The sequence below is a fragment of the Esox lucius genome, chromosome 17 (assembly GCF_011004845.1).
Source record: "Esox lucius isolate fEsoLuc1 chromosome 17, fEsoLuc1.pri, whole genome shotgun sequence".
In the NCBI taxonomy this organism is placed as follows: Eukaryota; Metazoa; Chordata; class Actinopteri; order Esociformes; family Esocidae; genus Esox; species Esox lucius.
In genome coordinates this window covers 28,325,406-28,343,244 of record NC_047585.1, presented here as the reverse complement: position 1 = coordinate 28,343,244, position 17,839 = coordinate 28,325,406, and the positions used below count along the sequence as shown (strand labels likewise).

The 17,839-nt window shown below is 41.0% G+C and overlaps 1 protein-coding gene and 1 non-coding gene across 2 annotated transcripts; one reads left to right on the top strand and one right to left on the bottom strand.

Annotated features, from left to right (window-relative positions):
- Positions 1-4,767: 4,767 nt before the first annotated feature.
- LOC105017224 (transmembrane and coiled-coil domains protein 2-like) lies at positions 4,768-6,641 on the bottom strand. The gene is made up of 3 exons (XM_029113867.2): positions 6,297-6,641; positions 5,299-6,003; positions 4,768-5,058 (listed from the first exon to the last, which is right to left on the bottom strand). Exons 1-3 carry the CDS (start codon positions 6,639-6,641, stop codon positions 4,768-4,770), a joined length of 1,341 nt encoding a protein of 446 aa, XP_028969700.2.
- An 8,856-nt stretch (positions 6,642-15,497) lies between these two features.
- On the top strand, positions 15,498-15,570 carry trnaf-gaa. The gene has a single exon. It is a non-coding gene; the product is annotated as a tRNA-Phe (tRNA).
- Positions 15,571-17,839: the final 2,269 nt, after the last annotated feature.

Genomic DNA, 17,839 nt, shown 5'->3' with positions numbered 1-17,839 from the left:
CATAGGACCTAAAGGAAATCAGTATGTTTGATGAGGAAGTAAAACAATTAATATTGATCACATTTTCTTTAAGACCAATTACAATGACCATTTCATAAAAGCTATATGAACTCTGAAAAAAATTATTACTCCAATTAGTCAGCCTACCTTTTGGCAACATAGGCAAAGAAAATGAATCATTAAAAGCTATTGAAATGTACAAGTATTTGTAGATATTACAGTGATTTCAACACAATCTAATTTATTATCAATAGACTGAAAGTGTAAAAGGTTTAAACAGAACAATGTGTTGTGTTCTAATCATAAACAGCATAACATTTAGAAAAAAATTGAATATGCTTTAAAATATGAATTACGTGTCTAAAGTAGACCGCAAGTTTTGCCAGAATTGTCCCAGATGTTGTGTACATTTAGCAGACAGAAGTGAGGCTCCCAGGCTTATGAGGTAGCCCTTTTTGTGCATTCAAAATCTTTGTTACTCTTCCATAATGGACAACACAGGTTTTTCCCACAGGAGACACCATGTCAGTGTAAAACCAATATAACTCTCAGTCTAAGGATCAGAATGTTGGTTGCTCCCATAAAACACACTTTCAACAAGTATTATATAAGGGGAACTTGAGTGAACCGATAACACAACATTTGTGTATTTATTTAATGAAAAAGGTTACACAACATCCAATGGCACCAGGTGGCAATATTGTGGCCCAGTTACACTCAGTCATTTGTTGAATTTTGGCCCACTCTTCCAAGCACTTGCATTAACTCATTGATATTATACATGAACTGCTTTCATACAGTAGGTCCTGCCATCAAATCCCAACCTAAACATAGGCTAGGCCACTCCAATGAGACTCGCGTGATGTATAGTTGCTTGTGTTTTTTAGGATCGTGACCCAGGTGCACTTTAGCTTTATCTCACAGATGGATGACCTGACTTTGTACTTAACAATTTTATTATATGGTCCATTTAATGACCAGGTATGAAGCAACAAATATCCTCAAACCATCACCACCATCCTTGGCCATTGATACAGGGTGAACATTAAGGAGTGAAGGAAGTGTAGACATTTTCCATTTTTGCACAATTACTTATTACCTATTACTTAGGTTCTGTTTATTTAACATCAGATTTTGTATGAAGGTCTAAAAACAAATAATGGAGGTGCTGACTATCGAATAGTAAAATGTAAAAATCTAAGAAAGTTACGCACTTTATCAGTGATTTGAACCGTAAAACTATCAGTTTCACCATCAACATTTCTTTTTCATGCCTGAAGCATTGATGTTTTAATAATGTGCCATCACTTGGAGCTGAAAAATGTTATAACATCTCAATTGGGACAAACACTTTTTCACAACACAGAACTGTATACATACCATATGGCTTGGTCTCATCGGTTCAGCATAGTTTATTCATTAGACAGACCTGTCAGGTCTGCTCAGCCTAGGGCAGACTTTATAATAATCCATTCCCCTTATCCCCCAACTGTCCAAATGGATGTTTTTTTCTTTCTCCCTGTCTCCCCCCATTCTCCATCCCTGCCACCCCTCTCTCTCTCTCTCTCTCCCTCTCTCTGATCCCTAAATTTAGCAGCTCTGTCCCAGATTCGAACAGTATTTACTGCTGACTGCAGCCACTATGCTCTTCTTAAATAACTATGTATTTGTCATTCCTCCGTCTCCAATGCTAGAAAGCTAATGAACACGAATGCAGGTAAAGCTGAACACCTTTGACACCAGGTGAACTTGAACACCTTATTAAGGCAGATTGTTAACATCCAGCATGTTGTGCTTTTTTTGTGTGTGTCTGCATACTGACATGTTTACAGTACAAATAAGCAATAAACAGTATATTCCTCCTCTGTTTATCATCTTATTTCCCTTCTGCTCACTGTCCTTCTCCTTCCCTTCCCACCCCCAGTCTTTGTTCACCATCTCTCTCATCTCTTTTCCACACTCAGTCTTACAGAACAAAGGAACACATCTGCAATGCCTGTGAAGGAAGGAAAGTCACCTTGGGGAGAGAAAGAGAGACCGTCAAGAATAGGAGAAGGAGAGAGAGAGAGTGGGGAGCACGGATGGGAAAAAACGGAGGAGAGAGGGGATTAGTGGAAAAGGCAAGGAGACGAGCAGGAAGGAGGAGGATGGAAGGAGAGATGGGAACAGGACACGTTGAATAACAGAGAAAAAGCACCGCATCGCCCCGTCCATTAGAAACATAAGTCTCTGCTTGAACGTATTTAGAGATATAGAATGTCAGAATAAACACAGATGGTTGGAGTCAACCCTGGATGAGAATGTAGAAGCATGCACCACCCCCACAACTGTTACGGCACATAGCCTGGCCCTGGCAAGCTCCTACGCACCATGGGCTGTGGGAAAACTAGAAATCTAGACTGTCAGCCAGGATATTTTCATTTGCATGTGGAAAATGTAGCCTGGAAAAGTAGTTCAGATGTGCCATTTGCATCTAGCTATGTGGTTTACAGTATGTTGTTCTATTTACACCCAAGTTAAACGAACAGTAAAATTACAAATTTAGACAACTAGGACGCACACAGTAAAATAACATATACATCACCAATAATTAAGTATCATTTACAGAACACACACACACACAATGCAATAACATATACACAACACACACAGCAAAATAAGATTACACACAAACGTGTTCCATACTAGGCCATAGGGTTGAAACCACCAACACCTCAACCAATAATAATACACAGTAACCTATAGTCTAACAGCACTCTAAACACATGCCAGGCAACTAATAAGACGTTTTACAAAAGCTTTTTACAATTCCAGTTGATCTTATTGAACGTTTGGTATTATACATATTACATCTTGCAAAAACCACAAAAAGTACTGAAATGCCAATGTGGAGTTGCTGAATAAAATGTTTTGTTCAGTGTCTTAAGTTCAAATACTGTTCTTGCTGAGGTGTGCAGCGCAGCACTGTGACATTTGTGACGCAGCTTGCTGCCTGTCAGATAAGCGTTTTGTCTTTGACCCCAGGAGGTGTTCATGGGATGGTGCTGAATTATTCATCAGAATCCTTGTGGATCTGATTAAGTGCTGAATTAAATTGATTACAAAAAAAATATTAGCTGCCTGCGCCATCAGAATAATGAGCTGGGCATTCTGGAGGGATTCAGTGTGGCAGGCAGCGGTAGTAGTCCTAACCTTGGCCTAAAGTACATTTGTTTCTGTAAATTTCCCCCAGTTTAATAAGATGAATATATTGGGTTAACATTTGAATAAATATTGCAACCTAGAGTCGTCTGGCGGTTAAGACACTGCTTCCAGCCCACTGCTATATAATTAAACATACTCCACTGTTTTTACAGCTTTCTATCAATAAAAGTATCAAACAATAAATATGCAAAAACTTTACATTTGCGGAATCAAATAAATATATGCATATACACTCACCTAAAGGATTATTAGGAACACCATACTAATATTGTGTTTGACCCCCTTTCGCCTTCAGAACTGCTTTAATTCAACGTGGCATTGATTCAACAAGGTGCTGAAAGCATTCTTTAGAAATGTTGGCCCATATTAATAGGATAGCATCTTGCAGTTGATTTGTGGGATGCACATCCAGGGCACGAAGCTCCCGTTCCACCACATCCCAAAGATGCTCTATTGGGTTGAGATCTGGTGACTGTGGGGGGCATTTCAGTACAGTGAACTCATTGTCATGTTCAAGAAACCAATTTGAAATGATTTGAGCTTTGTGACATGGTGCATTATTCTGCTGGAAGTAGCCATCAGAGGATAAAGGGATGGACATGGTCAGAAACAATGCTCAGGAAGGCCGTGGCATTTAAACAATGCCCAATTGGCACTAAGGGGCCTAAAGTGTGCCAAAAAAACATCCCCCACACCATTACACCACCACCAGCCTGAACAGTGGTAACAAGGCATGATGGATCCATGTTCTCATTCTGTTTACGCCAAATTCTGACTCTACCATCTGAATGTCTCAACAGAAATTGAGACTCATCAGACCAGGCAACATTCTTCCAGTCTTCAACTGTCCAATTTTGGTGAGCTTGTGCAAATTGTAGCCTCTTTTTTCTATTTGTAGTGGAGATGAGTGGTACCCGGTGGGGTCTTCTGCAGTTGTAGCCCATCCGCCACAAGGTTGTGCGTGTTGTGGCTTCACAAATGCTTTGCTGCATACCTCGGTTGTAACGAGTGGTTATTTCAGTCAAAGTTGCTCTTCTATCAGCTTGAATCAGTCGGCCCATTCTCCTCTGACCTCTAGCATCAACAAGGCATTTTCGCCCACAGGACTGCCGCATACTGGATGTTTTTCCCTTTTCACACCATTCTTTGTAAACCCTAGAAATGGTTGTGCGTGAAAATCCCAGTAACTGAGCAGATTGTGAAATACTCCGTCTGGCACCAACAATCATGCCACGCTCAAAATTGCTTAAATCACCTTTCTTTCCCATTCTGACATTCAGTTTGGAGTTCAGGAGATTGTCTTGACCAGGACCACACCCCTAAATGCATTGAAGCAACTGCCATGTGATTGGTTGATTAGATAATTGCATTAATGAGAAATTGAACAGGAGTTCCTAATAATCCTTTAGATGAGTGTATATTGATAAAAAAAATCATAATAATTGGTAAGATTAAAAAATCTTATCTTCTCAGCCACAAAGTGTATTTAGAAGTGTTTATACCTTCTAGGTGTTAGGTCATGTTAAAACAAGACAATGGTGTTGGTCATGGCCTGTGGAGGGGTCAGTCTGGAAATAACCAGAGCTCCAGGAAGACCCAGTGTTTCCAGAGGACAAACAGAATAAGGAGCAGTATGACAGTCGCAGCCCCCCGAGTTTGGGTCTTTAAGAGCGGGGTGATGAAGTTGGCAGGTGTAGAGACGAACACCAGCACTACGGCCATGACAGCCAGGACAACATTGATGAGTTTGCCCAGCAGGGCACGGGCGTAGGGGTTATCCACCCGCTCTGACTGCTGATGCTGCTGTTGTAGCTCTAACTTTGTGATGCGGTTCATGCATGACTCCACCGCCTCCTGTACAGACACACATCTTAATATATTTACGGAGACACAGCTGAAGGGGTATGACAGTATAGACTAATTTTGCATACATAACAGCGAGTCATGCTGCATATATTTTCACTGCATTTCTCCACAAAAGGCGGGTAAACGTTTGCCCAAAAGAAAAGGTGATTGATCAGCGCAATTACAGTGTGGATTTAGGATCCGTCAAACTGTTAATTAACGTGATATATTCTGGTTCCTCTTCTGTACCTGAGACTCTCTGGATCGCTCATCAGACTGGTAGGCTACTTTCTCCTCCGTGCTGGCCAGCTCCTGTATGAAACTGGACATCTCATTCTGGTGGAGCTCTGTAAGGTCATTCAACTGTCCTTCCAGTAGGTCATACCTGGATCTTTCCTCCTGAAGACAGTGCAACACGTAGATGTATTCACTCTGCATCTGACTCCTCAAGTCCTCGATGGCGTCCTCCATGTGGGCCTGGCTGGCCTTGGTCTCCTGCAGGCCTTCCAACAGGGCGTCCCAGGAGCTGTGGTGGCGGTGCCCATGTAGCCTGTCCAGCCCCAACGTTTCCCCTCCTGCCTCGGACCCGGCGCAGTTACTGTCCGACGCACAGTCACTAGAGTATTCGTCATCAGTCCCGTCCTTGAGGCTGGAGGCCACAGCGACGGAGGCCCTGTGGGGTGGGTCAGCTGAATTCCCCTCCATACCCTCCTCAAATGTGTCTGCACTGCCGAGTTTGTTGCTAATCAAGCTTGCCACGTCCTTTGGCTTAGACGCCGCGGCGTCATGGGTGAGTTCTGATAACCCCTGTCTGACCCCGTCAACCACGCTTCCACCAAAGCCACTGATGCCTGCGCGTACGTTGGCACCCACATCCTTCAGCCCCTGCTGCACGTCCACCACCACATCCTTCACCCCCTGCTGTACATCCTTAGGCTGGCCACCCAGACCATGCTGTAGGAAGAGGAAGGTCATGTGACAGGGACAAAGAAAAAAAAAAGAAAAAAACTTTGAGACGTGCATGACATCTCTCTCGCTCACACGCGGTCTCTGTGGCGAAATGAATCCCAATTCACATATGAAATCCTGAGGTAAGTTTTAATCTAACCCCCGATATGAGAAAAACATCCTTTTTGCTAGTGAGGACTAGCTCAAAAACACTGAGGGGACCAATATGTCAGTTTTTTTAGATTTTTGTTGGGGACATTTTCTTCCCACAGATACTGTTAGACTTGAATCATACACACCTGCTGTATCTCTTTGAATGTTTTGTGGTAGTCTTCAGTCTTCTTGTGCAGGTGGGCGATGGTCTGTGCTGACTTCTGGTTCTTCTTCTCGAACACATGTTTGATACGGAAAGTCTGTTGCTTGTTGGCATTATGAGCCAGTCTCAAGTACTCAGCTACATTATCATCCTGTGCCTCCTGCTCTACCCGGATCTGCTCAGTGATCATCAGGATCTTCTGCTGTAGCTTCTCCATTGCAGCGCATGTCCTCTGGGCCTCAGCGGGCCCGGACCCTTCAGCCCCTCTGGCTACAGCTCGTACACTGGCCACAGTCCCTCCCTCTTCTACACTGATGTCACAGTCCATGGCATCAGAGACTCCGTAGCTGACTGTGGGTGGCAGGGCCCACGTTGTCTCCTCGCTGTTATCCAGCTAGGAGGGCCGCGGGTGGGGAAGGCATGTTGACAGAGAGCAGGAAAAAAGACAGAGTGGAGTAAGCATGAGGGTGGCATAGGAGGGTAACATTTATCTTAAAAGCAGAAAAATCACAATGACAGATCTGTTGCCTTTTTTTCATTTAACAAAACCTCAGCCCCGAAGCCTCAGGTCTTCAACATTGCTCCATATAAAGTAGGTTCCTGACAGAGCAGGCTTTCCACATGACTGTGTTCAATAAATACCACTTTCACTGAGCACAAACTAGTTAATCATGATGTACAAAAATGTGGGTATCCTGTCCTACCTTTAAAAAAGGAAAAGACCCTGCATAGCTCAAATTGCCATAGTTTCAAATTGTGTTGTAAACCGGTTATGACATCACCAGATTACAGAATATTAATTTTATGGAATAGAATGAAATACAATGTGGCACCAGGAAAAATGTGGTGCATTTGCTAGCTGGTGTTAATTGTTTTAAAAGGGGTTATGGTTTCTGCAGAAGAATTAATAGTACAGTAACAAAACTATGTGAATAAAAAGATTGATTTGAACATGTACATTTTGATGAGTTATCATTCATATCTCTTATAAGTGCATTTACATAATTACTGTTCATACCGCTATGAGCATTCATAGTTAAAATGTTTACCCTTGTATTCTTACATTATGTTTTATGCTTTTTAGTACTTATTGTATGCCATGAGAAAACCCTTCTACTTATTTTGGAACAGCCCCTTTCAGACACAATCCAAGTATGCAGTAACCCATGACTCTAAATAAAAGATGAAAGAGAGGTGAAGCGAAAGGTTTTCCTCAGCCCATATTAAGCAGATCATTAATTATTAAGCATGTGCAAGGTTTTGTATGGGGGGCAATGAGCGTTTAGAATTTAGTCAAGATAAAAAATAATTGCTATTTTGAACATGAAGCTTATTTGACCTAAGTTTCATAATGCTTCCGATTTTAGAAGTATATTGATGTAAATGTGACGCATGTGACATCCAAGCAAGTGTGAAATAAAAATATTTGAAAAATGATTTGGAATTCAAGATGGTCTATGCATATTCATAAGGCTAGCATAGTATCTCTCTCCCCATTGAAGACAGGCAGTTTGACTTCAAAAACCCTCATAGAATATTCAAAATGTATTTAAAAAAACAAAATCTATCCACCTATTCAAAGACAATAATGTGGTCAACTACTCACTTGGTTAGGGAATAGGGACTAGCATCTGTCAATTGAATCTAGTATCTATGATAAAACCTACTCGACAAGGCTCAAGCCACGTTCCCCTGAGAAACTGGTTCTGTTCAGCTTTGAAACTGCATACTCACAAAACATGATGAAATCTCACCATTAACAGAAACTGTAAAGACAGCATGGCTTGGGGTACAATGTTTGACCCATCTGTAACTTTGTCATTCATCATTATTCATGATTTATTTAGGATTATCCTTAATCATGGTTACCTTCAGATGAAGGTTCAAGAGTTTATAAACAAAATAAAAGTGACTCCAAAATTACGGAAATAGATTATCTCCTAATCATTTATTTTGGGCATACAATAATCTCAAACACAACCAAATCAAACAATAAATATGCAACAGGTTTCACAAGCTTGATGTAGTCAGGGAAATTAATGTAATCAAGCGCTAGTTAAATGCAAACAAATTGGCACTCCTAAAACATTTTTTGGCTAGAGTAACAAACAATATGCCTTTTATCAATGGCTGAAGATTTTATCTTCCATTTGGAGATGGCAAAGTACTACCGGTTAAACAAAATCTGTTGAACAATTACATTTTATGGATAAAATAATAGCTCAGTTTTAGATTTTTACTAAATCTTTTGGGAGATTATTATTTTAAATTGTTGTTTTATTTTTGTTACAATCAAAGGACCATACATGTGGTTTAAAACATTGGTGTGTATCATCTCAAAAAAGAGCAGTGAGATATATGCTAGTGAATTGAACTTGAAGTGAAATGTCCATTGCGTTGATTTGTGTCCCTCATTACGCACGGAGGTTCTATAATAATGTTCAATATTTTAAGGATATTACAAATCTTCTCTACTCCATTATGCAACTTTTATATGTTTCTGAAATGTAAAATAAATGTAAGACAAAAATGTAGTGTAACTGTAAATGGTCTGAAGTTGAAAAGGAAAGTTAACATGAGCATGCCGATAAAACATTAGTGTACAGTACACATGCTTAATACCAGAGGTGGGGGACTCGAGTCACATGACTTGACTCGAGTCTGACTCGAGTCACAATTTTCAGGACTTGTGACTTGCTTGATTAAAGTATGAAAATGACTTGACTTGACTTTGACTTGAGAACAAGTTACTTGAGACTTGACTTGACTTGAAGTGGAAGACTCGACAATGACTTGAACTTATAATAAACAAACAGCAATACAATTATTTTATATGTTGTGACATCAGCACCACTAATCAGCGTATGTGTCTTTAACGCTGCACAATTCAAACCGCGCCAAACATGGCAGACAGTAACGTTAGTCGAGCTCCACAAATAGTATCGTTTGGATACAAGGACTTTGAACTGGACCGTGTGAATACAAAAAGATTTGCCAGATGCAAAATATGCAACAACGTCAAATTTCATTCGTCATTTTAAGAACCACAAGGGAAGGTAAGAAAGTAATCTCTTTATATTCAGTTTCACTAAGATCTATAACGATTAAGTTACTAATGTAATGAATTAATCTTTTGTTTGTCATAATTTGGCCTTGGTTGCATATTATGGGTTTTTTATTTTTTACTTCTTGTTAGAAATGTGACCATTATCATTACTGAATATGTCTGATAAATAGATGTAAGGGCATTTGACTATAACAGTGGCATAGCCTGAATTTTAATGTTGATAGGCATCTTAAAATGAGCGGGCATGTATATTATTACATGTAGGCTATAATGTCTGTATTAAATGTGCGCATTTTCAAGTGTTTGTGGACTGCGTGTGGAAACTAAAAAGCATTGTGCTTACACCATAACAGTTAACATTACTGCATGAAAGGCTAACATTTTTTTTTTTACTCATACAGACAAGAATAATTACAGCGTAATTACATATTAGGCATTTTTCAGTCACAATAATTAGTTTATAAGGTTGTTATTATTAGCCCTTATTACATGGATTGGCTGAATTCCAGTGCAGAATGCGTGTTATTTCTTGATAACAGACCGTTGCCTTGAAAAACAGCGCGTTGCAATTGACGCAGCAGGATTCTAACCAGAGACGGAACGGACTATTTTCTTTAGAGGAAGCAATACAATCGTTTTTAAATCAATAAATTCCTTTTGAAATCAATATTTTGTGTCAAATTAAAGATTTATTTGGTAGGTAGCCATGTAATAAGCGGGATAAGGTATAGCGAGGCGGTTGTTATAGCGAATACAACCCCTTCAGGCTGATTCAAGATCCCTCCGCTTTGTCCCCCCAAAAAATTGTACCACGGTGGAGAAAAATATTTGATTTTGAAATCGAGCTTCGCACCGAGCGCACGTCAGAAACAGAGGACAGTGTGTGTGTTCATCTCTTTAGTACTGTGACTTGACTTGAAACTTATAAGGACTCGACTTGACTTGCTTAGGGTGAACCCTTGACTTGACTTGACTTGCTTGATTTATCTGAACTGTGACTTGAGACTTGACTCGAGACTTGATGGTTAAGACTTGAGACTTGCTTGGACTTGACCATGTGTGACTTGTCCCCATCTCTGCTTAATACACCCATGCACTAAAAAGGTTTTTCTAGCGCATAGTATCTTTGACCTACTACAGTGTAGGTTTATTATATTTTGTACAATGTGTTGGAAGACTGCTAATGATTCAAACCTTCTCAAACTGCCCAATTCATACTCTAAGAGCATGTGCCCCCACAGAAATGGAATTTGTGCTGCATGCAAGACAAAGTATTACTGTGTCAACTTTTGTATTTATACTGTATGTCGATATCCATGGGTGAACATTGAAGGCTGTAGAATTAAGTCTGATCTGTAACCACATTTTGGAAGCTTGTAGAATAGTCCTTGCTAGCCCACTTTTGCAAGTTTGTAAGTTTATGTTATCAATATTATATTTTCTGAATAACAACAAGAGCAGTCATGGCAACAAATGTTCCACTGTGAATCCTGTAAGACGAATGTGCAGGTGCTTGTCTCTGCACTCTCAGACTCTTCACAGGTTTACTGCATGGAGAGGTATTGTATTTTAAGTGTTGTAGGTAGGTAAAAGTCTACTCCGCTGGATGGGGCGGGACCTTTACTCCTAACTAATCAGTTACCTGGGCATTGCTATAACCAGGTGCACGTTTCACAATGTTGTGGCACCAATGAAAGCTCAGTTTAGGGGCCCCTCCAACTCTGGCAAGATCATATTAATATTACCCCCCACACCACTGTCTGCTAAAATCTTCTGTTATTATAAATGTGAGAAACACACAGTATCGTCAGTTTACTTAAACTAAAGTGATCATTTGTATTTAAAATAAGAGAGTGAAGGACATTTTCTTTCCTTTAGTTCTTGCTGCAATCAAAATCTAACCATAATCGCTTTGGCTTCAGCAAAAGCTTTGAAGTAAGGACCTCCAGATCCTGCACAATACAGATCATTGTTAAACGATTTAGTCTTTCCTGGGATATGGTTGACTGCAAGTTGTTTAAATAGGTTTCAAGCAGGAGAAACGTTCACATGAAGCAACAGTGGGAGATAAATTCAAATGTAAACGCGGCAGGGCAATGCTGAAATCGCTATACAGCCACCAGAGATTCTTCCTGTAGAATTAATCATGCAGCAAAAACAAAACACAGAATCACAGACGTATCGATTAAACTAAAATATTAATGTAAATGTGTATTTTCTCAAAATGTGTTTCATTTCCTTTGGGATTTCTAATCAGTAAAAAAAAATAGAACTTTCATTGTTTGGAGGTTAGTCAAAATACTTCATTTTAACTGGCCGCCATTAGATCAGCTGACATTATCATGGTTGTTAACCTTGTCTAGCCAAAGCGTACGATCACCTGAGAGAATGACAGTTTCACTGACCACTGTATCTTCAAATTGCAATTCTACATGTAATGCATGCTATTAGGCAGCAAGGGGCCGCAGGCGAGAGAATGCCCCAGGCTTGTCTGGTTCAACTTGGTGAACAACTGGACAACTTGGTGGGCTCTGCCGTGGTCCTGGACAACTTGGTGGGCTCTGCCAGGGCTTTGGACAACTTGGTGGGCTCTGCCAGGGCTTTGGACAACTTGGTGGGCTCTGCCAGGGCTTTGGACAACTTGGTGGGCTCTGCCGGGGCTTTGGACAACTTGGTGGGCTCTGCCGGGGCTTTGGACAACTTGGTGGGCTCTGCCGTGGTCCTGGACAACTTGGTGGGCTCAGCCGGGGCTTTGGACAACCTTATGGGTACTAAGCCTCTCATCATTTACAGCAGGGAGTTGTACCTCCAGTTGGGCCGGCAAGGGGTGCTGGGCCACTTCAGATGTTCACGATGTCCCCCCATCTGTAAGCGGGGCCAATAACAATACACCTTATTGGCATCTGACCTAAACCAGCCAATAGCTATACAGGAACATTACGGTTGGTTATGTTGTAAAAAGGTATGTCCATTACTGTTCACTCTCTACATAAACAAAATCGGTTATGAGATAAGAAAGAGTAAAATGTATCTATACACTGACGACACTGTCATGTACCCTACCGCATTGACGGCAGACTGGGCATTACTGCAGTTGGAGACGGACTAAGATACAACATGGGCCTTTTTTACAACTCGTTTTAAATGCAAAGAAAACAAATTGTCATCTCATCTCATCTTCATCCGCTTATCCGGTATCGGGTCGCGGGGGCAGCAGCTCCAGCAGGGGACCCCAAACTTCCCTTTCCTGAGCCACATTTGCCAGCTCTGACTGCGGGATCCTGAGGCGTTCCCAGGCCAGTGTCGAAATATAATCTCTCCACCCAGTCCTGGGCCTACCCCGAGGTCTCCTCCCACCTGGCCTTGCCTGGAACACCTCCCTAGGGAGACGTCCTGGGAGCATCCTTACCAGATGCCCGAACCACCTCAACTGGCTCCTTTCGACGCAAAGGAGCAGCAGCTCTACTCCGAGTTCCTCACGGATGGCTGAGCTTCTCACCCTATCCCTAAGGGAGAAGCCAACCACCCTTCTGAGAAAACCCATTTCAGCCGCTTGTACTCGCGATCTTGTTCTTTCGGTCATGACCCAGCCTTCATGACCACAGGGTGAGGGTAGGAACGAAAATTGATCGGTATATCGAGAGCTTTGCCTTCCGGCTCAGCTCTCTTTTCGTCACAACGGTGCGGTAAAACGAATGCGATTCTCCGGCCAATCTCCCACTCCATTGTCCCCTCACTCGCAAACAAGACCCAGAGATACTTGAAAACAAATGGTATGATTTTTAATACTGTAGGTCTAAAAACCTGGATGAAAACACAATTGCACTCACATGCTTAGATGGCTCTCGAGTGAATCAAGTCTCTGCATACAAATACATAGGGATATGGCTGGATGATTAACTGTCTTTTAAAATACATGTTGATGAACTCTGTAAAAAGGCTAAAGATTAAGCTAGGCTTCCTCTATAGAAACAGAATTGTTTGCCACCCACAAACATTACGTTAATGTCGGTTATAGATTATGGGGATATTATCTACATGAATGCTACAGCATCCACACATAAATCGCTGGATGCTACTAATCCACTGCGCACTTGGTTTATTACGGGTGCTAGCTACAGACCTCACCATTGTAATTTGTATCAAAGTGTGGGCTGGACTTTGCTATCCTTGAGACCAAAACAACATGCTCTCGTATTTGTCTATAAAGTACTTCAAAATAAACTACCTACTTATTTATCATCATATATCAACATTAGAAATATAACTTGATAACTAGAACTCAAGCCTGGATTACACTTGAGGCCCCTGCAATCTCCACAGAATTGGGTATGACTACCTTTTCCTGTTACACTCCCTGTTTATGGAATAGCCTGCAGGCCAAACTTAAACTTGGGACTCTTGTCTCCCTTGCCAGTTTTAAACATTTATTGGAGGAGGTTTGATTCTGTGTTGCTTGTAACTGTTTTAAGTAATGCAAGTTCTTGTGTTATCAGGGGAATAAACTCTGTTTGAATGTAACAACCTGCTGCTGTCTTTGTGTTAACTGTGATCGTTTTTACCATATACTGATTTTTACTTTTGTAAGCTTTTGTTTTCTGTGCACTGACAAAGGTATGAGACTTAAAACAAGCTACACAGATTTTTAAATATAAAACATTTCTAAAAGTGTTTTTCTCCCAAAACACTACATTTTCTAAATATGCCCGGAACACCCTCATTCCAATGTCCTTCCATTTGAGTTAGAGTTCAGGTTAAAACGCATATGATTCTTTTCAGCGGAATCTCAGGAAAACAGCGAAGTAAACCAATTCTCGCTCTCATAAGCTGTTTTAAAGATATTTCATATTTCGTGGATTCGGGACATGCATGACCCGATCGGCGCCCAAGGGTTAAAATGAGAAATTATGTAACTATTTGAAACTGGGTATCTGGTGTATGTAATCCTCCAGAGTGGTACATCAGGCATGCTCTAATTGTTCATGACTTGTATGTAAACCTCAAGAAAATTACATGTTTTGTATTTTCAGAGGTATTACATTTATTTGCGAGAGAGATATATATGTATGCTTCATAGACTGTTTCCACTGTGTGAGGACAAGTGACCTGCATTTGTTTATTTTATTACAAGACTCATTGCAGACCTCACCAGGCCAAATATCCACTAAAAAACGCCACTGAAGGAATAATACTGGTGATTAATGTTTACTTCGTCTTGTGCTATCTTTGAATGTTTTGGTTTGTTTGTTCTCAGTGGTTTTTGTTGTTGTTTTTCTCTGTCCTCTGATTATTATTTTTTCTGTTGGTTTTTAATCATTGAACCTAAACTGTATGTGCAACCACGTATACGCCGGACCCAGCTGTAAAAGAGACCTTGGTCTAATTCTGTGTACCTTGTTGAAATAAAGGTTTATTATGTTCCAACTTCTAACTACGCAGATGTGTATCATGCTGATTTGCATAAAGTTTGTCGTAGGTTTTGATGTAGGCAGCCAGCTGTGTTTTGTGGAAATGTCAGTCTTTTTGAGGAGAGCTAGCTAACCTTTGTAATCAGGCGTTGGAAAAAGCGTACCTTTCATTATAATGTTGGAGCAAATACATTCTAGCGTTGAATATAGTGTGAGGACGTGGAATCAACAGATCCTTGAAAAACTCGAACTTAATGATCAGAATAAAAATGTAGTGACTCTCGTGTATACCAGGGTCTCGTTTTGTTTGAATCAGATGTCTAGAATTTTAGCGGAATTCACCATTTGACTGTTTCGGCCATGTCAAAAGTCTAGTTTTTGGTAGTGTTAACTGTTTGGGATCAGGAGCAGCGTGGTGTGTTGAGGAGTGTGTTTGTTGAATTGTGAATTATATATACATTATTAGTGTCATATTTCGGCATATGCAATGTAGTATACAGATTTTAATTTAACATTGAACTCCAACCCCTCTCGCTCTAATTTGCATCCACTCAAATGGGAAATAATTATATCCTGGGGACGTTGTTATTCTTATAATAAGCAACTGAATTACGCTTTTACTTAGAACTTGAGCGACATCATGTGGAAGTGAGCCAGTAGTGTTAGTTTTATGTGTTTTAAGTGTTACTTGACTGCTCATCATCAGCGTGCCGAAATAGCTCAGTTGGGAGAGCGTTAGACTGAAGATCTAAAGGTCCCTGGTTCGATCCCGGGTTTCGGCAGACGTTGGATGTATCCTTTTTGGCGTGTCGAATTTTCCTTCGTGGGTATACATTGGCAACATAGTTACATTATTAATTTATAGTAGTGTGACGATACACTTAGTTCATGAGACGAAACTATACATGGTAAAGGATTCATGAGAATTAGACGATATTTTAACACTATTTTTAGAAATCTTCAATGACAATATATGCGACCGGAAAACAGTATTTTATTTGACTGAATGTCACAAAATGAACTTGCATTTTTTAAGAATCATCTTGTAATGTCACTTCTGCTCTACTTTCTGAGTATAAGTTATCATATGCAGTAAAAGACAGAAAAATATGCAAGCACTGTAAAACGTTTCGCCACAAACTTAACTGACCAGCTTCTCTCCTGTAGGATTTCACGAGAAAACGCTGATGTCTCTCCTTATTGCCATGGCTCTAGCTAGAGACTGGAATTTCAGACGCAAAGCCATTTGTCAGCGTTGTATGGCCTTTCAGTGTTTTCTTCACAGAGGCGGGTGATTTATGTATTGTCTGCCACTCTTTCGCCATGTATCACTTGATACTATGGATGGGCAGAGATAGTCGAATATTAGAACACCCGAAGTTAATTTAGTATCACAATGACATTTGAAAAAAGTATACATTCTTAAGTTATTTTCATAACATGCGCAGCTTCACATGTTTGTTGTTTACAATCGTCAATCAAAGCGGTAGTGTGGTGGGGTCCAGTCAGAATGCGACAGAATGACACAAATGTTAGCAAGAAAATGGAAGTTATGATGGAATATATTTAGGCCTACTGAATAAATGTTACCAACGGAAAAATATTCAGCCACAAAACGCTACGTAAAGTTCGGCTGTGAAATCGAAAGGTGTTTAAGAGTGCAGAAAATGGTGACAGCTGCTGTAATGGCATATAACGGTGCAAATAGCATAGAGCTGGCTGGCATAGCCAACTAGCTTCCCTTAGAGTCTCTTCCATCCAATAAACACAATGTTATATGTTGAGAAATATTGTTTAGTTCTGTAGCCGAGTTTCGCGTGTCAACCACACAGCTTCCTCCATACACGCGGTCGCTCTTACCTCACACGAACAGTCATTTAGTCCATGGGCCCAGGTCACAATTTTCACTAATTGGTACCACCCAAGGTGACAAATTCTAGTTAGATTTTTTTTGTTTGTCCATATCTCTAGATGATATTTCAACATGATAACCTTTTGTAAGTGGTAGCTTTGACACAAAAATTTGCCTTCAATGACACTAACCGTTGAGCCAAAAAAAATGAAAAAAACGTGTAACTTTATTTGAACAGAAAATGTCATACAAAGAAAAACTTAATATATACACCTTGTTCATGAACTTATTTGGTCATTGCAAACTGTTTCTGTTTATTCATCATCATCATCATCTTCGTCATCATCATCATCATATTCAACCAGTTTCATGACATCAGTATTCTCCTCCTCCTCCTCCTCCCTCTGATTGCTGCAGGTTTGTAGCTTGCACATTTCTGTGCACTTTAATTTATTGACAAGACAGGAACAGTCAGGAAGCTTGCAGGTCCGTGAACACTTGCAGGCCATAAGCTCCAGAACAGCCATTGGTGCTGGGGGTCCCCGCATCCAGTCTAACATCAGCATACCTGTACAAAGAAGTGGGAGATATTTCTCATCCATTTCAGTGAGGTCCAAATGTCAAGAAATTACCTATAGATATTTATACTACTGTATTATTAGTTATTAGAAAATTTTATTATAAGCATACCTTTGTCATCAGTTGTCCATCCATGTCCTTTTGGTTCGGGTATGTCTGGCTGTCCTTCCAGACAGTGCCTCCAGACAGCTGTCTGGTAATTGGCACGCTGTATATGCAGCTTTAAGCAGTCCCTGCAAGGGGGAAGTAGGCTGGACTCCACTTCAGGATGTACCACTGTAGGATGTTCAATCAGTCCTTCCCTTACCATACCATACCATACCATCTTCTTCCGCTTATCCGGGGCCGGGTCGCGGGGGCAGCAGTCTAAGCAGGGATGCCCAGACTTCCCTCTCCCCAGACACTTCCTCTAGCTCTTCCGGGGGGACACCGAGGCGTTCCCAGGCCAGCCGGGAGACATAGTCCCTCCAGCGAGTCCTAGGTCTTCCCCGGGGTCTCCTCCCGGTGGGACGGGACCGGAACACCTTCCCAGGAAGGCGTTCCGGAGGCATCCGAAAAAGATGCCCAAGCCACCTCAGCTGACCCCTCTCGATGTGGAGGAGCAGGGGCTCTACTCTGAG

What these genes read in the sequence shown, in the direction of transcription:
- LOC105017224 (XM_029113867.2), bottom strand. Translation starts at nt 6,641, where the DNA reads ATGGACTGTGACATCAGTGTAGAAGAGGGAGGGACTGTGGCCAGTGTA. An exon ending in CATTCAAAGAGATACAGCAG is followed by an intron (nt 6,004 to 6,296) that starts GTGTGTATGATT and finishes CTCTTCCTACAG; the next exon opens with CATGGTCTGGGTGGCCAGCC. An exon ending in AGCGATCCAGAGAGTCTCAG is followed by an intron (nt 5,059 to 5,298) that starts GTACAGAAGAGG and finishes GTGTCTGTACAG; the next exon opens with GAGGCGGTGGAGTCATGCAT.